Here is a 22,183-nt window from a genome sequence, read left to right as displayed (position 1 = left end):
ATCCAGCCCGGGTTTCTCCTCTCTCCGCCTCGCCGTGCGACCGGATGAAAACAAGAGCGGAAACTGAATTTATCCTTTTAAAAAAATGGATTAAAATTTAAACTGTTTGTTATTGTGTGTGAAGGAGCAGATGATGTCTACCTCCAGGAGCGGGGACATCATCCACCTGAACGTCGGGGGGAAGAGGTGAGGATCTGGGGGACTTTATTTAGGGAGAGTCGGTCAGCTAGCACCAAAGTAAACACGTTTTAAATTAGTTTAAATCACCAGAAATCAGTCACAAAGTTTCCTGAGTCTTTAACAAACAGTCCAGGAATCAAAGAAACTCCACGTGATCCAGTTCTGAGGTTTCTGTCCTGTTTAAAGCGTTTCAGTGGGCTCTCCTTCACACTGATTATTGTTAGCTTAATGCTAACACGTACGTGCTATAATCACTGGTGTAAAGTAACTAAGTACATTTACTAAAGTACTGTCCTTTTGAGGTACTACTCCACTACAGTTCAGAGGTACATGGTGTACTTTTCCTCCACTACATGTATTGCATACCTTTAGTTACTTTACAGATGTGGATGAATGATGTGAAATCTAATCAAGTGTTAAATCAGACTTTAGTTCCACCTGGAGTAAATCCACAAGCTACCCTGCAGTATACAAAGTCATTCAAACTAGCTGCACCTTTACCAGCTTTGAGAACACTTTCATGATCAATCATTATAAAACATATCATATATATTATTATGAAATGGACCAATCTGCACAATGACTACTTTTACTGTCGCTACTTTCACTATATTTTGATGAGAATACTTTTCTACTTTTACTTGAGGAACATTTTGAATGCAGGACTTTTACTGTAACAGAGTATTCCTACACTCTGGTACTTCTACTTTTACTCAAGTACAAGATCTGAGTACTTCTACTTTTACTCAAGTACAAGATCTGAGTACTTCTACTTTTACTCAAGTACAAGATCTGAGTACTTCTACTTTTACTCAAGTACACGATCTGAGTACTTCTACTTTTACTCAAGTACAAGATCTGAGTACTTCTACTTTTACTCAAGAACAAGATCTGAGTACTTCTACTTTTACTCAAGAACAAGATCTGAGTACTGCTACTTTTACTCAAGTACAACATCTGAGTACTTCTACTTTTACTCAAGTACAATATCTGAGTACTTCTACTTTTACTCAAGTACAACATCTGAGTACTTCTACTTTTACTCAAGTACAATATCTGAGTACTTCTACTTTTACTCAAGAACAAGATCTGAGTACTTCTACTTTAACTCAAGTACAAGATCTGAGTACTTCTACTTTGACTGAAGTACAAGATCTGAGTACTTTTACTTTGACTGAAGTACAAGATCTGAGTACTTCTACTTTGACTGAAGTACAAGATCTGAGTACTTTTACTCAAGTACAAGATCTGAGTACTTTTACTCAAGTACAAGATCTGAGTACTTCTCCCACCTCTGCTAGTAAGTACTTTAATATAATGATTGTCTTGTCAGGCAGTCAGTGTTTGCAGAAGTACTCACATCCTTTACTTCAGTAAAAGTACAAATACTATGGTCTTAAAATACTCCACTACAAGTAAAAGTCCTGATTACAAAATGTTATTTAGGTAAAAGTACAGAAGTATAAGCATAAAGATGTGTTTAAAGTACAAAAAGCAAAAGTACTCATTCAGCACAATGACCCATCTCAGAATAATATAAAGTGTTTTGGGGGTTATTGAGGATGTTCAGGATCAGAAATGGCAGTTATAACCAGAAAGTGACCATATTACTCTCTGTGGACTGATTTTGATGTGTTTTGGGTCAATTCAAACATTTTGGGGACTTAAAACTGCCATATTTGATCCTAGATATGTCAGAAAATGGACTCAGAATGCTCTATAAACTCCACAATTGTCCAAATCAACCAAACTATTTTTTAAATTAACAAAACGTATGCTAATTTTTGCAAATGTCCCAACATGCAGGTTAGCATCCGGCAGTTCCTATGTGCTGGAGACCCTACTGTACATTTCTATGATAACACTTTGGGGTCTCAACATCTCCAGGTGCTGGTAGACTTTAGTAAACTCTACCTCAGAGAAGAGTAAACAGTGATTGTGTTTCAGGTTCAGCTCCTCCCGGCAGACGCTCACCTGGGTCCCTGACTCCTTCTTCTCCAGGTGAGAGAAACTCCTAACTAACCAATGCAGACAATGACAAACTCCATTTCAAATGTTGGAAATGTGATGATGTTTTTATGAAACACGTGGTTCTGCACTTGAACAGAGCTTGAACCTTAACGGCCCGTCCACGCGGCAGCTTCGCGTGCTTCAACGGAGACGCTTCCCATTCACTTTGAATGGGGTGACGTCACGCTTTGCCGAACTGCATTGTGGTTCCGTCGCGTCGCTTTGCCTCCGTTGCTCGCTTCGGAAGTTGAGAACATTTCAACTTTTCAAGCGTCTACGGAAGCGTCAGCCAATCAAATCATATGCCAGTACAAGCGCTAGCCAATCAAACCGCGTGCTTGTGTGTCCGGGGCGGGAGATTCATGTGATTGGTTGTTGGTCGCACGCCAGACACGCCCACCGGTAAGCTTCAACGCACGCTGCCGTGTGGAGGTACCGTTATATATACAGTCTATGGTAGGGCTGTGCGATTATGGCAAAAATCATAATCACGATTATTTGGGTCAATAATTGATATCACGATTATTAAATACGATTATTCATTGACTTTGTAAACATCCATTTATTGAACTTTAAAACAAATACACATAATAATTTGAACAGTATCTTTTTAACTGTTGATTACCCTGAACGTATAATTCAACTGAAAAACCAATACAAAAATAAATAAAATAAATGATACATTTATATTTACATTTAAATAAATAATATCAAAATAATAAATACCAATAAACAAGATCAACAAATATTTTGGAGCGCACTTCAACAAGCTACTAAACATATATAAATATGATAAATACAAATAAATTAGACCAAAATAAATTAGATCAAATATGTTGCACTGTCACAACCAAGCAAAGCAAAATAATCGTTTTTTTCGATTATGTTGTTTTCGTTATTGTGGCAGGCCAAAATCGTAATTGCGATTAAAATACGATTAATTGCACAGCCCTAGTCTATGGCTTCAAGTTATTCTTTTCAAAATGATTTTTATTTGTTTTTCAGTCTTCTGAGCGGCCGCATCTCGACTCTGAAGGATGAAACTGGAGCTGTGAGTAACACTGTATTTATTAGCTTATTAATTAATTAATGTGTTATGAGATATCTATTGATTTATATTTATAGCTAAGCATTTATGTCCTTGTTTTCGTTATTGTACATTTACCATTTAGTTTAGTTTAGTATAATAATAATAATAATAATACATGGGATTTTGATGGCGCTTTTCCTAATGCTCAAAGACGCTTAGTATATTTTAAGTTAATCGAAACAGTTTTATGCTTTGATTTTGAAGGCAGTTTTGGGCACTGGGTGATACTGTATGTATATTTAGGAGACAGGCAGTGTTGGGATTAGCGCGCCAGTACAGGCTAATGGTTTTTTACCACAGTGGAAGAAGGAAAGCAGCAGGAATTAATGTAAAAGCTGTGTCCTCTTTTTATTGGAATTAAATGCACAAAAAGGATATTCTTGCCTGGATCTTCCCATTCGTTTTTGAGTTAATGTTCAGTTTTATATCCTGTAAAATGTGTGATATTTATCTCAACATCTCCCTGCAGATCTTCATCGACAGAGACCCCTCTCTGTTCGCCACCATCCTCAACTTCCTTCGCACCAAAGAGCTGTACCCGCGCTCCATCAACGTGCACATGCTCATGCACGAGGCCGAGTTTTACGGCATCACGCCGCTGGGTGAGAGTTGAGACTTTTGGAAATACAACGTGAACTTTTAAAAACGACATCTGGGAAGATACAAACTACAGAAAATTACATTTAAAAAGTCATATCAAATGTTAAACACACAGCTCAGCTCACAATCCATATAATAAGTGAAACACAATTAAAAAGGTAAAATCTAGGTGTAAATGGTGAATTAAATGCAAATACAGGATAAAGAATTGCAGATTTAACCAGAAAGTAGTCGTATTTGTACTGTTGGTGGGCTGATTCTAAGATAAGATCAAATGAAATGTACTTTATTAATCCCAATTTGGGAAAAATCTTTGTTGCAGTAGAATGCGACCTTTCTCCCCTGCCCCAAATGGTCCTGGACCCTAACCCCCTAACTCACTTTTCTGCCCATCTCCGCTGCTACTGCACTGAAACTGTACTTTGAACACTTAAATTATATTATTAATATTTTAAACTGTATACCATGTTTATCTAGGCCCTTTTTGTTTTTTGTTTGATGTATATATGTCACACTGTAGGACTCCGGGAAACGATATTTCGAGATTTCTGGATGTACAACATGTAGAATTCTTGACAATAAAGCTGACTTTGACTTTGACATTTGATAAAACAAAACAAGGCATTGAACATAATAACACAAGAGTAGAAATAAACCAGCATTAGAGAGTAAGAAAGAAGAATTTGATGAATTTTGGGTCATTTTTATAATTTTGGGGGACTCAAAACTGCCATTTTTAATTCTAAAAGTGACAGAAATGGATTCAACATCCTCATAACCCCCAAAAACACTCCAAAATGGTGGCAGTTCCTATGTGCTGCTGGGGACCCGTACTATACATTTGTTACATAACACTTTGGGGTAATCAACATCTCCAGGTTCACACGGCTGGCAACCAGACTCACTTTGTTGAATTTCTTCCTCTGTTCATTCTCTCATGAAGTATCTCTTTGTGTTGAAGTGCGTAAGCTGCAGCTGTGTGACGAGCTGGACCGATCCTCCTGTGGAAACGTGCTGTTCAACGGCTACCTGCCTCCCCCAGGTACTCCACCGTAACTCACATTTCATCTGTAGTTTGACGTATAATGTTCCTGCTGCTGTTGGTCTGAAGAGGAACTGAAAACACACCTTTGGTTTCCGTATGAATCGCTCTTGACATCGCCAAAGAAAAGCACTGTTGGGATGCTTAAGATAACATTTAATAAAATAGAATAAAAATGAAAAATAAAATAATTAACTAAACAATAATAAAAAAATAATAAAAAAAAATATTTATACACACATGGAGAACTTAGAGTGTACTAAAATGTAAAACAATAAGTAAAAATATGTATATTACAATATGAGTGTAATAATAATAATGCTGGAAATAATTAACTATCCCCTACTTTGTCCTCACTTCCTGTCTGTGCCCTCACTTCCTGTCTGTGCCCTCACTTCCTGTCTGCCTCAGTGTACCCAGCGAAGCGGCGTAACCGTCACAGCGTGGCCGGCTCTCAGTTCATGGCGGGCCGAGTAGCGCCGGCAGAGCGAGCACCGGTGAGACGAAGCAACACCATGCCTCCAAACCTGGGGAACTCTGGCATCCTGGGGAGGGTCAGCACCGAGGAGAGGACCCCCGGAGGTACCAGAACACACCAGAACACACCAGAACACACCATAGTATAATATACCATACTGTACCAGAACATACCATACTGTACCAGAACATACCATACTGTACCATAATATAATATACCATACTGTACCGTACCATACTATACCATCCTGGGGAGGGTTAGCGCCGAGGAGAGGACGCCCGGAGGTACCAGAACATACTATACCATACGCTACCATACTGTACCATAATATACCATAAGATACCACACAATACCATACGCTAAGATACCATACCTTACGATACAGTACCATACCATACCATATGATAATATACCAAACGCTACGCTACGATACCAGACCATACTAAACCTTAACATACCAGACCATACTAAACCTTAACATACCATACCAGACCATACTATACTAAACCTTAACATACCAGACCATACTAAACCTTAACATACCATACCAGACCATACTATACTAAACCTTAACATACCAGACCATACTATACCTTAACATACCATACTGTACCATACCATACGATAATATACCATATGCTACGATACCATACCAGACCATACCATTCCTTACAATACCTTACGATACAGTACCATACCGTACTATACCATGCCATACTATATGCTACCATACCGTACTATACAATACTACACCATACCATAAGATATGATACAAATTGAGATTTTAATTGATTTATTAATTTACTAAATCAACATGTTTTAAATCCAAGTTTAATTCACAAAAATGAACAGTTAAATGAGTTTAATCCAAAGCTTTTAACACATATTCAAACCTTAATAAGGTAAAATGCCTCTAACAGGGGAGGTGACCAAAGCAGAGTATATAATGTGTGTGTGTGTGTGTGTGTGTGTGTGCAGGGCAGCTCTCAGACACCGGCATGGTGCGGATCATTTGTGGTCATCACAACTGGATCGCTGTGGCCTACGCTCAGTTTGTCGTCTGCTACAGGTGAGTTCACACAGGTGATGCTTCACTTCGAGCTGCACCTGGTGTACGAAAAGCTTGCTGTAGCAACTTCTTCATGTCTCTTCTACATCAACATGTGTCCCCTCTTCTTCATGTCTCTTCTACATCAACATGTGTCCCCTCTTCTTCATGTCTCCTCTTCATCTTCATGTCTCCTCTTCATCAACATGTGTCCCCTCTTCTTCATGTCTCCTCTTCATCAACATGTGTCCCCTCTTCTCCATCAACATGTGTCCCCTCTTCTTCATGTCTCTTCTTCATCAACATGTGTCCCCTCTTCTTCATGTCTCCTCTTCATCTTCATGTCTCCTCTTCATCAACATGTGTCCCCTCTTCTTCATGTCTCTTCTTCATCAACATGTGTCCCCTCTTCTTCATGTCTCTTCTTCATCAACATGTGTCCCCTCTGTGGAAAGAGACTCTGAAAGTTTCAGGAACAAAGATTCTCTCTCTTTTTGATCCATTTTTATAAAAACCTGTCTGAAAATGAGCTGATCAGATTTTGGCCACTTGATGATGTCATAACGATGTTTTGTCTTGTGTAACCATTAGCCAATCACCAACCAAGGTAACCCCCCCCCCCACCTTATCACCTGAATCTCCTCCTAGAGCACCATTGTGTTCTTTTAACCAAATGTCTCTCAGAGGGGCGTGGGGAGGGGCTCCTTATTTTTCATCTAAAGTAACAGACAGAGAATCAGCACTTTGGAAACAGGGCTGAAACAGAGGGGATTATGGGTAATGCTGCAATGATCTGTTTGGTGTTTCAGCCAATCAGAGACAGGCTCTGGATATATCTGAGACCTGTGATATGTTGATGAAAAACAGTATAATAGGGGACCAAAGAACAGTTGGGTGTCGCAGCTACCCCCCCCCCTAGAGACAACTTCTTCCTTTGTCCATGTCCTTCCTGTAGTGTCATAAAACCCTTTGTGAACACATCTGTTATCACACATCCATTTATATGCCATTCCCAGGATACTACTTTGTTACATTTCATTAGGATTACACTGTATTAAAGCTCTCCTATCATGCAAAATGCACTTTTTGATGTCTCTTATACATCACCATGTGTCCCCGGTGTGTCCCCTGTGTGTCCCCGGTGTGTCCCCGGTGTGTCCCCGGTGTGTCCCCGGTGTGTCAGGAGACTCAGAAAGTGTCAGGAAATAAACCCCTCTCTCTTTTCCTCCGTACCCAAATCTCTAAAAATGGGGGAACAACGGAGCTGATCCAGATTTGCTGCGTCATGACGACGTTACTAAAATGTGGGCGGGCTTTACACCCACGGGCCAATCAGAAACGTTGCTGTCAGAAACAATGAGACGTGTTCTGGAAGTAATACGGTCTGTGTTTACATTAGCATCGCTAACACTCAGAGCTAACCTGTACTGGAGAGAGTGTGTGTGTGAAGAAGCAGAAAATCAAAAGGAACTCACCTTGTGGTAAACCTGAGAGAGAGAAAGAGTTTGAGCTCCATACTGTTTCAGAGAGAATCCTTGATGTGGTTTGGAACATGATATGGAGTTTAATCACGGGAGCATTTAGCTGTATCAAGTAGAATTCTGAGCAGGCACATGCTCCCCCTCCTCTTATTGTTTTCTTTCTTCAAGCTAAGGACCCAGAATCAGCGTTTCTCTAACGGGCTGAAACAGAGGGATATGAGGGATTTCTAAAAGTCATGATCTGTTTGGTATTTTGAGCAAAACGCATTATAGACATGTTTTTTATATATTGTTACATATCTGAGACCCATAAAAGATATGCCTAAAAATAGCATAATAGGAGACCTTTAAGCTTTAGTACCATAATGGCCATAACATTGCTGCCCCCCCCCCCCCCCCTCAGGGTGAAGGAGTCTACGGGCTGGCAGCAGGTGTTCACCTCCCCCCGACTGGACTGGGTGATCGACAGGGTGGCTCTGAACGCTAAGGTGATGGCCGGCTCGCTGGGAGACAACGACAAGATGGTGGCCGTGGCGTCGGGGACGGAGATCATCCTGTGGGCCATCTGCCCCGACGGGAACGGAAACGAGATCGGTGAGGAGTCAACAAGTACTCTAAAGAGAGGAAATACTCTGGATTTAAAACACTCCAATACAAGTCAAACTCCTGCATTCAAATGTGAGAAACACTGAAATGATCCCGGGGGGAATTAAGAAGCTAAACATGTCTTCTGTACTTCCTCTAAGGTAAGAAGTGTTATCAGTTAAATGAGCTTTATACAGTAAAAGTACTCGGTGTACACAATGGCTCTTTTCACAGTATTATATTATATATCAGGGTTTAGTCTACACCAGGTAACAGGAGCGGAGATGCAGATTTTCCCCGTAAAATGTTAACGTGACGAACAGAAAACAATATTTCTGTTCGTCAAAAACGGTTTAATTCCTCCAGAAATCTGAATATCAAACAGAGCGCCAGACGGCAGAGACAGCTTTGTTTTTAAAGCTCCGACGTCACGTTGTTGTTTACGTCCACGGAGATAATTGATATATCTTCTAAACAAGATCAGAGACACAGAACTCGTACCATATCTTTCTAGAAACACCCCTGATATAATGCTGCTTATTGCTAATGACTACATGTAAGAGCATTCAAATGTACTTGTGGGTACTTTGTTAAACACTGGGTTGATTGGTAGTGGAGTACTGCATCAGATCATATTAGTATATCATTTCATATCATGAAAATAAAACACATGTATTATAAATACACCGGCTACATGTAACGCTGAGAATTGAGTTTCATATTATTTGACTTGTTAAGGCCCTCAATGTTTTAGTTCTCTCCTGATTATTTTAGTTTGACCCAAAAGTATGTTTTAATCATTTGAAGAAAAGCCCAAAACGTGCTTCTATAGGCCTGCTTTTTGCATTATCATTTATTTATTATATTAATCATATTTATTCTATAGGTTTTTACCTTAAAGGGGACCTATCATGCAAAATGCACTTGTGTACGTCTTTTCTACATGAATATGTGTCCCCGGTGTTCCAGGGAACTCACCAAGTGTCAGAAAACACAACCCTCTCTATTTTCCTCCATACCCAAATCTCTAAAAAAGGGGCTGCAACGGATCTGATAAAAACTGATCCAGATTTGAACACTGTCCTGACGTCAGGACGGTGGCGCTACGGCTATTGGGCCAACTCCACCAATCAGGAGGAGACAGCCACGGCCATTGCCGTTCGAAAGCGCTGGAGACGCTGTAGTACATATGCCAGGCCTCTAGATGGTGCTGTTCTCACTGAACCTGCCCTTGCTAAAACAGGGGTAAAAATGTGCAAATTGAGCAAAATGAGGCATGGCTAAAATGCATGATCTGTTTGGTATTTTGAAAGAAAAAAAAGTATAAATATGCCTTATATAGGTATGGTCCTACACTATATTATTCAAATATAGCATGATAGGTCCACTTTAAAGTAGTTTTCCCCAGCATGAAGTGAGGCTGATTGAAACCACCAATCAGATGAGGTGAAATCCTCTGAGTGTCTGACCTGTTTCTCCTGCAGGCGTCTTCAGTCTCAACGTGCCGGTGGAGGCTCTCTTCTTCGTTGGTAACCAGCTGATCGCCACCAGTCACGCGGGGAAGGTGGGGGTCTGGAACGCCGTCACCAAACACTGGCAGGTGGGTGGAGACACTCTTATCTTCACCAGTTGTAGCTACACCGGTCCAATAAATAAGGCCACGAACATACTGATGTCTTTTGAAGTTTTATTCTCTCCCTCTCGCTCTCTTTCTCCGAAGACTAAACTATAATAAATGAACAATTGAAAGTTTACATTAAGTTGTTTCAAGGTTTTTTGTAAGTGTCGTTACTGTTGTGTGAGGTTGTGTGTGTTTGTGCAGAATCAGGATGTAACGGAATAACACAGAGAGACTAATACAACACATTAATCATCACTAGAAAACATATCAAATCCCTCTTCATATGCACTCGTGTTACAGAGTTATATCCTGCTTTCTCCAGTGAGCTTACTTCTTGAATGTCGTCTAAATCAGACCTGGTTTCTCCTTGAGATCCATCAGGTTTTTTTTGTAGGTGTCTTTAATGTTGTGTGTGATGTTGTGCAGAATCAGGACGTGGTTCCCATCAGCAGCTACGACACCGCCGGCTCCTTCCTGATCCTCGGCTGCAACAACGGCTCCATCTACTACATCGGTGAGAGACTAGGATCTGAGTGTGGGAACCAATGACGGATGTTTGTAACCTGGGAAAATATCAGATATTAACACTCGCATCACTAAGAAACAGTACTGTAGATATATAAATATATTTAATATATTTAATTTATTTTATTTTATTTTATTTTATTTATTTTATTTATTTTATTTATTTTATTTATTTTATTTATTTTATTTATTTTATTTTACATTTTTTTACATTATTATTATTTGTATTTTATTTTACATTATTTAATTTCATTTATTTTATTTTACATTTTGTGTTATTTATTTTATTTTATTTTACCTTATAAAAGCGCAACTTTTAGATATTTTGAGATGTGACGGAGCAGGAGGTACTTTTTTAGACATGTGTCTGTTGTCTGTGTTGTTTCATCAGGTCATAATGGATCCCTTGTCTTTTACCTGCAAACCAAATCGACCTACGTGTACAAATAAATAACCTGTTTGTTTGTTTGTGAGCGTAGACGTGCAGAAGTTCCCTCTGAGGATGAAGGACAACGATCTGCTGGTGACCGAGTTGTACAGAGACCCGACTGAAGACGCCATCACCGCCCTCAGTGTCTACCTCACGCCCAAAACCAGTACGCTGCTCTATATACTGCTTTCCTTACACTCTTTCTAGTGCGCACATACAGGGCATCGTGCAAAACCACTACAGACATAATAAACAAGATCAAAACAGTAAATACAGCAGACAGAAAATACTAAATAAGTGACGAAAAAACTACAAAAAAACATGCATAGTCATAAATAATAACAATTAAGGGGAGGAAAGATAAACAAATGGATCAAGATATTAAGGTGCGGTAGTTTAGGGGATCATATTGTATTAAGTGTATACTACATTATTTTAGTAGCAGAGGCGTTACAGGTCCTCCATGTCGTATAACTCCCAATCCTCCAGGATCCAGTCGTTAGCTGGGGGTTCGGGTTTTAAACATCTGTACGTGATGCACTTTGATGGCTGCCGCTAAAAGGATTTGTAGTAAATATGCTTTCCCTCTGCCAGCAACCCCTTGTGTTTGAAGTGCGGTATTAAAAAAAGTGCAATGTAAAGACATGTAGTTTCGATATTATACTTCAAATCTAATTAAAATATCAAAATGGCAAATGGTGTTCAGGAATGGGTTAAAAAGACTGCATTTAACGAGCAAAACACATCATATTTGATCCATGCATAGCTAATTATAATATAGGTAAAATAGCTTATTTTTTAACACTGATCAAAAAGGCTCTAAAAGTGATTTAGGTTAATTATTATATATAAGTGTTCCATGCATCTTTGGCAGCCTTGTTCAAGTCCAGCCACAAATCAGGTACAGGTAAAATGTGACCTCATAACGTCAGTGATTTACCTGAGACGTGGTGGTGTGTTCAGGTGACAGCGGGAACTGGATCGAGATCGCGTACGGGACCAGCTCCGGGTCGGTCCGGGTCATCGTTCAGCACCCGGAGACCGTGGGCTCGGGACCGCAACTCTTCCAGACCTTCTCCGTCCACCGGAGCCCCGTCACCAAGATCATGCTGTCGGAGAAACACCTGATCTCAGGTACGAGTTATAGAGACACCTGGTCTCAGGTACGAGTTATAGAAACACCTGGTCTCAGGTACGAGTTCTAGAAACACCTGGTCTCAGGTACGAGTTATAGAAACACCTGGTCTCAGGTAGGAGTTATAGAAACACCTGGTCTCAGGTACGAGTTCTAGAAACACCTGGTCTCAGGTACGAGTTACAGAGACACCTGGTCTCAGGTAGGAGTTATAGAAACACCTGGTCTCAGGTACGAGTTACAGAGACACCTGGTCTCAGGTAGGAGTTATAGAAACACCTGGTCTCAGGTACGAGTTACAGAGACACCTGGTCTCAGGTACGAGTTATAGAAACACCTGGTCTCAGGTAGGAGTTATAGAAACACCTGGTCTCAGGTACGAGTTATAGAAACACCTGGTCTCAGGTACGAGTTATAGAAACACCTGGTCTCAGGTACGAGTTATAGAAACACCTGGTCTCAGGTACGAGTTATAGAGACACCTGGTCTCAGGTACGAGTTATAGAGACACCTGGTCTCAGGTAGGAGTTATAGAAACACCTGGTCTCAGGTACGAGTTATAGAAACACCTGGTCTCAGGTACGAGTTATAGAAACACCTGATCTCAGGTACGAGTTACAGAGACACCTGGTCTCAGGTAGGAGTTATAGAAACACCTGGTCTCAGGTACGAGTTATAGAAACACCTGGTCTCAGGTACGAGTTATAGAGACACCTGGTCTCAGGTACGAGTTATAGAGACACCTGGTCTCGGGTAAGAGTTATAGAGACACCTGGTCTCAGGTACGAGTTATAGAAACACCTGGTCTCGGGTAAGAGTTATAGAGACACCTGGTCTCAGGTACGAGTTATAGAGACACCTGGTCTCGGGTAAGAGTTATAGAGACACCTGGTCTCAGGTACGAGTTATAGAAACACCTGGTCTCGGGTAAGAGTTATAGAGACACCTGGTCTCGGGTACGAGTTATAGAGACACCTGGTCTCAGGTACGAGTTATAGAAACACCTGGTCTCGGGTACGAGTTATAGAGACACCTGGTCTCGGGTACGAGTTATAGAGACACCTGGTCTCGGGTACGAGTTATAGAGACACCTGGTCTCGGGTACGAGTTATAGAGACACCTGGTCTCGGGTACGAGTTATAGAAACACCTGGTCTCGGGTACGAGTTATAGAAACACCTGGTCTCGGGTACGAGTTATAGAAACACCTGGTCTCGGGTACGAGTTATAGAGACACCTGGTCTCGGGTACGAGTTATAGAAACACCTGGTCTCGGGTACGAGTTATAGAAACACCTGGTCTCGGGTACGAGTTATAGAAACACCTGGTCTCGGGTACGAGTTATAGAAACACCTGGTCTCGGGTACGAGTTATAGAAACACCTGGTCTCGGGTACGAGTTATAGAAACACCTGGTCTCGGGTACGAGTTATAGAAACACCTGGTCTCAGGTAAGAGTTATAGAAACACCTGATCTCAGGTACGAGTTACAGAGACACCTGGTCTCAGGTACGAGTTATAGAAACACCTGATCTCAGGTAAGAGTTATAGAAACACCTGATCTCAGGTACGAGTTATAGAAACACCTGGTCTCGGGTACGAGTTATAGAAACACCTGGTCTCGGGTACGAGTTATAGAGACACCTGGTCTCGGGTACGAGTTATAGAAACACCTGGTCTCGGGTACGAGTTATAGAGACACCTGGTCTCAGGTACGAGTTATAGAAACACCTGATCTCAGGTAAGAGTTATAGAAACACCTGATCTCGGGTACGAGTTATAGAGACACCTGGTCTCGGGTACGAGTTATAGAAACACCTGATCTCAGGTAAGAGTTATAGAAACACCTGATCTCGGGTACGAGTTATAGAAACACCTGGTCTCGGGTACGAGTTATAGAGACACCTGGTCTCGGGTACGAGTTATAGAGACACCTGGTCTCGGGTACGAGTTATAGAAACACCTGGTCTCGGGTACGAGTTATAGAAACACCTGGTCTCGGGTACGAGTTATAGAAACACCTGGTCTCGGGTACGAGTTATAGAAACACCTGGTCTCGGGTACGAGTTACAGAAACACCTGATCTCGGGTACGAGTTACAGAAACACCTGGTCTCGGGTACGAGTTATAGAGACACCTGATCTCAGGTACGAGTTACAGAGACACCTGGTCTCAGGTACGAGTTATAGAGACACCTGGTCTCAGGTACGAGTTATAGAAACACCTGGTCTCAGGTACGAGTTATAGAAACACCTGGTCTCAGGTACGAGTTATAGAGACACCTGATCTCAGGTACGAGTTATAGAAACACCTGATCTCAGGTACGAGTTATAGAGACACCTGGTCTCAGGTACGAGTTATAGAAACACCTGGTCTCAGGTACGAGTTATAGAGACACCTGATCTCAGGTACGAGTTATAGAAACACCTGATCTCAGGTACGAGTTATAGAGACACCTGGTCTCAGGTACGAGTTATAGAAACACCTGGTCTCAGGTACGAGTTATAGAGACACCTGATCTCAGGTACGAGTTATAGAAACACCTGGTCTCAGGTACGAGTTATAGAAACACCTGGTCTCAGGTACGAGTTATAGAGACACCTGGTCTCAGGTACGAGTTATAGAAACACCTGGTCTCAGGTACGAGTTATAGAGACACCTGATCTCAGGTACGAGTTATAGAAACACCTGATCTCAGGTACGAGTTATAGAGACACCTGGTCTCAGGTACGAGTTATAGAAACACCTGGTCTCAGGTACGAGTTATAGAGACACCTGATCTCAGGTACGAGTTATAGAAACACCTGATCTCAGGTACGAGTTATAGAGACACCTGGTCTCAGGTACGAGTCCCTGTGTTTGAAGTTGTTCCTGTCTGTGTTCTCTCAGTTTGCGCCGATAACAACCACGTGCGCACCTGGACGGTGACGCGCTTCAGAGGGATGATCTCCACGCAGCCCGGCTCCACGCCGCTCACATCCTTCAAGATCCTCAGCCTGGACGACGTGGACGGACACGGAGGCTGCAGCGCCGGGACAGAGATAGGTAACACACGCACGCACACACACACACACACAAGCGCGCACACACACACACACACACACACACACACACACACACACACACACGTTCGTAGAGGTCAGAGGGTCAGATTTACGTTTTGTGTCTTCAGGTCCGTACGGAGAGAGAGACGACCAGCAGGTATTCATCCAGAGAGTCGTACCTGAAACAGATAAACTCTACGTCAGGCTGTCGTCCAACGGGAAGAGGTGTGTGTGTGTGATCTTTACTAACAGATCAGCAGGAACATATCTTCTGTCCCGTGTTCAGAGTTTGAATCTTTATGGTTTTTGCACTTATTGTAAGTCACTTTGGATAAAAGCGAAATGGTGATGTGATTGGATGATCATATTGTGTGTGTGTGTGTGTGTGTGTCAGGGTGTGTGAGGTGCGTTCGGTGGACGGCACCTCCATCACGGCCTTCATGGTGCACGAGTGCGAGGGTTCGAGTCGCATCGGATCCCGGCCGCGGCGCTACCTGTTCAGTGGCCATGGCAACGGCAGCATCCAGATGTGGGACCTGACAACCGCCATGGAGATCGCCGGGAAGGTGGACATCAGAGGTGAGACCAGATCACTGTCAATATTCTATTATCTCATCTGACAGTTATAAGAAGTTATAAGCAGAGTTGGGTGTAACGCGTTACAAAGTAAGTTACTGTAATAATATTACTTTTGTCGGTAACGGAGTAGTGTAACGCGTTACTTTTATAATTCAGTAATCACACTACAGTTACTAACATTGCCCCGACACGCGTTACTTCGTTACTTTTATAAAATCAGTCATAATCACACTGACAGACAAGAGGGGTTTCCGCCGCAGGTTTATATGTACGTAATCTGCGCGACTTGCGCGTCCACATCTCCGCGTGCAGTGCTGCATAAACATGGCAGAGTCAGCGATAACTTTTGAGGGGTGGAGGTATGCCCATTATTTTGAGTTTGTCCGAAGAATAGACAGGAATGTGACGGTGAGGTGCAAACTGTGTCCAGGCCAGAAGCTGTTATACACTGCTGTAAACACCACGTCAAACCTCAACAAACACCTGCAAAGAACACATGCTAAGGTGAAGCTAATAGCTAAGGACCCCCGAACCCAGAGTGAGGATGTTGTGAGTCGCCGCCGCCGACTCCGAAGCGGCACAAATTAGAATTTGGAGGACCGGTAACCAAAGCAGAGATGGACAGGCTTGTAGCACCCTTCATAGTAGAGGTAATGTTGCCCATTTGCACAGTGGAATCACCATCGCATCGTTCAGAGATATACTGCGCAAAATACAGATAGCAGGAGACAGAGGACAGCCATAGTCAGAGCTATCTGGATCAGTCTTATGCGACAATGGAAACTGAACTAAAGAGAACATTTGAAACTTTAGCAGTCTGCGTGATCTGCCTGTAGGGAGGGGCGGGCCGGCACTGCGAGTAAAGTAACGAGTAAAGTAACGAGTTACTTTATGTAGAGAGTAACAAAGTAGTGAAATATATTACTTTTTTTTAAAGTAATATGTAATATATTACTTTTTTTTAGTAACGACCCCATCTCTGGTTATAAGTTAGCAAAATCAATGAAATGTAGGTAAATGATGCTTCTGTGTGTTGGCAGCTCCTCCCTTAAAACAGAAGCCTCAGATGTATTATAATAAGGAGAAATAGGAAGGGTGTATTTCAAGCTTTCAAGTCATTTGGCTTTTTTCTTATCAACTAAGATTTGTTAGAAAATGTTTCCAACTTTAATTGACTGAATTTATTTGAAAAGTGGTCTCTTATTAACACATGAATACTACTGTGTAATATATGTATACATTTATATTTAAGAATATAAGACAAGCACAAGTTTCATTTGTGGGCCATACTCCATTATACCTTTTGAATTTGCAGAGGGCCGATTCAAAATGGGCCGCATTTGGCCCCCGGGCCGTAGTTTGGACACCCCTGATTTAAACTAACAATCTTTGTTTTCTATGTGAAACAATTCTGCTCAGATCATCAGTGTTTTAATCAGGATTTAAAATCAATTCTGTTGATCTGATATCTGGGGCCTATACTACGAATCAAGATTTTCGTTTAGCAAGCTAACTTCAGGGGTTTCCGGTCCTACGAAGCTGGTTCACTTTTTAGCGGGCTAGATAACTTATTCTGAACGGCTATCCTCCGGAGCAGGATAGGTTCCAGGATAAAAGCACTGCCTGCTGACCAATCAGAGCTCAGTGTGCGGAGTTTAAAGCGATCAATTCATATGACAGGAGGAGAAAGGAAATACAGTTTAAACTGCCGTTGCAGGAAAGACAGCCGGCCAAAATCACCGGCTGTGTGAACGTGAAAATTAATAGAATATCCCCTCCTATCTTCAGAGCAATCTGACTATTATAACATTAGCGTTAAGAAAGCTTACTTAAATATCTGCCACGACATAAGTAACCGGATCAGAGTAACATTACGTACAGTCCGTGGCACTGTGAGTGCAGACGTCGATGTGTCCCATTATCATTCATATCATATCACATCATAATGTATCATATATTTCCTTATCTGAGTCAGCTGAGCCGTATCTGGCCGTGCAACACTCACAGTGTCACATACTGTATGCAGAAGTATTATTTTAAGCAACACATTAAGTTGACGAAACACTCGAGTCAAATGTAATTAAAGTCAGATCGTGTCTTGGACGGGGCAGTGATTTCATAAACCTGTTAATGTACGCATTCAAACACTTTTTCTGTTACCAGCTGTATTCACCTTGCAGGTGCAGCTATGTGGCTTTGATCCTGGATAAAGTGTTTAAGTCATGGATGTTTAAAGTTTAACTTCTTCATATTTGACTAATATTAAAGTTCACTTTTCATTCAGGAAGTATGACGCTGCGCTGTCAGTACGCTTCTCCATGTTTGAGATTGGTCGAATGCTCCAAATACCACTCCTTTCATGTGAACGCGCACCTAACTAGATAGCACACGGCTGGCTTGAGCGATCCACTTGATAACCAGCGTCGTAGTACAGTTTAGCGAGAGCGGGTTTTTTTTGGATTTAGTCAACCGGATAACTCAAAACATATCCAGGATATGTTGAACTAGATTCGTAGTACAGGCCCCAGGACAGAGGACAGGTGTTTTAACTAACTAGCTGTCATCCTCGTGCTTCATTTAGGAAATGTTTTGTTCTACATTTTGTATGATTAAGTGATGTGATGTCACAGTAAGTGATGGGACCTCTGTAATTGGTCAGTGATGGATGTGAACTCTGTGCTTGGTCGGTGAGTGATGTGAGCTCTGTGATTGGTCGTTGATAGATGTGAGCTCTGTGTGAGTGATGTGAGCTCTGTGATTGGTCGCTGATAGATGTGAGCTCTGTGTGAGTGATGTGAGCTCTGTGATTAGTCAGTAAGTGATATGTGCTCTGTGATTGGTCATTGATAGATGTGAGCTCTGTGATTAGCCAGTCAGTGATGTGAGCTATGTGATTGGCCAGTAAGTGATGTGAGCTATGTGATTGGCCAGTAAGTGATGTGAGCTCTGTGATTGGCCAGTAAGTGATGTGAGCTCTGTGATTGGTCAGTTAGTGATGTGAGCTATGTGATTGGCCAGTAAGTGATGTGAGCTATGTGATTGGTCGCTGATAGATGTGAGCTCTGTGTGAGTAATGTGAGCTCTGTAATTGGTCAGTAAGTGATGTGAGCTCTCTGATTGGCTGTCCCTCAGCGCTGGGCGGGCCCACAGAGGAGGAGCTTCTGGAGCTGTTGGACCAGTGTGACCTGGCGCTGACCCGAACACCTGACAGCACGCCACGGGCCTCCACCTGCAGGTACACTGACAACACACGTCCTGTTTTAAAGGGACTGGAGTTTATCACACCTACACATTTTATACAGTATCTTTAAAAGGTGTTCCCACTCTAAAATGAACATAAAGTAATGTATTTTGTACTTTTTTACATGTATACTGTCTCCGTTTTCAGTTAGAGAAATAAGAGCAGATATAGAAATAGTATTCAACTATTGTAAACACTGTTAAAATATAAATATACAAAAAAAGGAAATAACAATCTGACAAATTACTGTAAAAAATATGTATTTATAAATGTGTTCATCATAAATAAAAAATACAATACAAATATAATAAATGTCAATCAATCAATCAATCAGTGTTTATTTATTTAGCCCAATATCACAAATGTTACATCTGCCTCAGTGGACTTTACAGTTTGTACAGAATATCAATACGACAATACGACAAATGTAAAAAATATAGCAGTATATTTGACAAAATAGTTAATGATTTGCCGATTACTCCAAATCTTTATAATGTTTTTTTAACGTTGCTCCTGATGTATTATTAACTTCTTCCTGTCCCCGTAGCCTGTACTCTCAGATCGGAGACAACCTCCGGATGGAGCGCCTCCTCTCTCCTTCAGCGGGGGGTCACAGAGGAGGCGGAGCTTCTGGTTCTTCAGCCTCTCTGTGCGGCAGCCTCCCTCGACAAGCCCCGCCCCCTGTGCCTCTCTGTAAACCCGCCCCTCGAGACTCCGCCCCCTCAGGAGCTCCACAACAACAACAACCACAACAACAACCCCTCGCTATACCCGCCTACAACTCCAGCCCGCGGCCCCCCAGGCAGCGGGAGTGGGGGGGGGTCGATGCGGCGAGGCAGTTTCGTGGAGCGTTGCCAGGAGTTGGCGAAAGGCTCCGAGGCGGCGGGTGTTTCTGGGTTTGGGCCAGAGGGCGGGAGGCGGAGCTTAGCCGTGTGCACAGAACTCGAGGCGAGGTTTGGCCTCAGGACGCCGACCACCTTCTCCGTGTCGCCCGGAGCACGAAACTCCCCAGGAACGCCGGGAACGCCTTCTTCATCGTCGTTGTTGTCCTTGACGCCTTCCTCTTCATCGCCTTCTTCTTCGCCGCATCGCAAGGCCACGCCCACTCCGCCTACAAGCCCCGCCCCCCACCCCACTATGAGCCCGACCCGTTCCCAAGCGCCCGCCTCCCCAAGGCGTGGCGATGAAATGTCTCCGGATGAAACACCGGCATCAACGGAGAGTTCTGACACCCCCCCTGCCAACGCCGGACCCCCCAGCAGCCCCAAACCACACATGAATGAAACCAGCTTCTGATTGGCTGTCAGACTGATCCTTTGTTGCTATAGTTTAGGTCTAACTAATGTACTGGATGTCAGGAGGAGAAGAAACGGCAGGAAAACAGAACTATTTCAAACTGCAGAAAAGTCTCCACTAAAGCTGCCTTCATCATTAAAGAGCTGCTGGGATGTCGTATTCCTGTGTTGGACCCTGAAGGCAGCATCTCCCTGGTCCAATGGGATTCCTCCCTGTGGTTCTGGGTTATTGCAGTAAATAATCTTTGTGTCAAACAAACGTTTATGATACTAACACGTCATATTAACATCACTTTAACATCAGCTTTTTATATTTTGTTTGTCAGCAAATCTTTTCTATCCGGGAGCTTTTTGTATCTATAAAAAAAAAACACACAAAAGCTTAAAAAGTTTGTATAAAAGGTTTTGTTTTTGTCCTGACTAAATTCACTCTGATGCTCAAAATCACGTAGTCTTCAGCATGTGCCTGAACGCCTCACCGTCACAGCTCTCAGCTTTTGTTCTCTAGTTCACCATCAATGCTGCCAAATTAACTTCTGATATCTACAAAATAAAAATGTCTGTAACTTTTTTTTTTACTGATAATTTGTGTTTTTTGGGAAATAATTATACTTTAAAATAATATTGAAAACGTTATAATTGTATATTTACTGAATTGTATTTTTCACATTTTGCGTGTTTGGGTTAGTCATTATTTATACCATCAGTTTGTTAAAGCACCATTTTGTTGTATTTTCTATTTACGGCTTCATCGAAATATTACTTTTCACTTCACACATTTTCTGCTTATTTTCATCTAAAGTAACAGACAGAGAATCAGCACTTTGGAAACAGGGCTGAAACAGAGGGGATTATGGGTAATGCTGCAATGATCTGTTTGGTGTTTCAGCCAATCAGAGACAGGCTCTGGATATATCTGAGACCTGTGATATATTGATGAAAGAGAGGATAATAGGGGACCTTTAAGAAGAAGAATCGTTGCAGTTCTAAAAATTACCCATCATTTGCAATATCTTTCATCTGTCCTGGGAAAGGTTGTGAATATTTATTTTAGTTAATATTGTCATTAATTGTCACTGTTTATACAAAACATTCCACACTTAATTTAGTTTTCTTCTTTTCCTTTTGGATTTCCATATTTCCTACGGCCTGTGAATGCAGCATCTGTGGCTCTTCATGTAAACTGTATTAAACAGCTCCTAGTGAATGTAGAGACACTGAGTATTTGCGTTTGATACGATGGATCGTTTGTATAACCGTGTTTTTTTTTAACAGACTTTGTATTAAAAACAATAAAATAATGGACTCATAAAACCTTTTATTTCAAAAGCATTTAATCAACTAGTGACCAGCTATTCTGAAAACGTCTCTGCACAACAACAGGACACTTTATGACCTCAAAACGTTTCAGAGACAAGTTCACAGTTCACTTAAAAAAATACCTTTATATTAATAAAATATATTTTTTATTACAAAAATAAATGGTCCAGGTTTCTCAACTCGTCACGTTTACATCTAAGACAACTATTTCTACTATAATAAGTATACACATTTGGTAGAAGTACTCAGATCTTGTACTTGAGTAAAAGTAGAAGTACTCAGATCTTGTACTTGAGTAAAAGTAGAAGTACTCAGATCTTGTACTTGAGTAAAAGTAGAAGTACTCAGATCTTGTACTTGAGTAAAAGTAGAAGTACTCAGATCGTGTACTTGAGTAAAAGTAGAAGTATTCAGATATTGTACTTGAGTAAAAGTAGAAGTATTCAGATCGTGTACTTGAGTAAAAGTATTCAGATCTTGT

At 41.7% G+C, this 22,183-nt stretch overlaps 1 protein-coding gene across 1 annotated transcript; it reads left to right on the top strand.

The window, feature by feature from the left end:
• The first annotated feature begins 13 nt into the window (after window positions 1-13).
• shkbp1 (SH3KBP1 binding protein 1) lies at window positions 14-21,687 on the top strand. The gene is given in 18 exon segments (XM_034123741.1): window positions 14-186; window positions 2,128-2,181; window positions 3,196-3,241; window positions 3,750-3,882; window positions 4,842-4,922; window positions 5,334-5,504; window positions 6,379-6,469; window positions 8,333-8,523; window positions 9,999-10,114; window positions 10,562-10,649; window positions 11,140-11,256; window positions 12,054-12,224; window positions 15,113-15,268; window positions 15,396-15,492; window positions 15,662-15,846; window positions 18,979-19,081; window positions 19,635-19,905; window positions 19,907-21,687. Coding segments are annotated over 18 exon segments (2,604 nt in total). The 5' UTR covers window positions 14-130; the 3' UTR covers window positions 20,384-21,687.
• The last annotated feature ends 496 nt before the right edge of the window (window positions 21,688-22,183 follow it).

Source organism: Trematomus bernacchii, unplaced genomic scaffold (genome assembly GCF_902827165.1).
Source record: "Trematomus bernacchii unplaced genomic scaffold, fTreBer1.1, whole genome shotgun sequence".
In the NCBI taxonomy this organism is placed as follows: Eukaryota; Metazoa; Chordata; class Actinopteri; order Perciformes; family Nototheniidae; genus Trematomus; species Trematomus bernacchii.
Note: the sequence above shows the minus strand (reverse complement) of the source record. Positions and strands in the feature narration are given on the sequence as shown.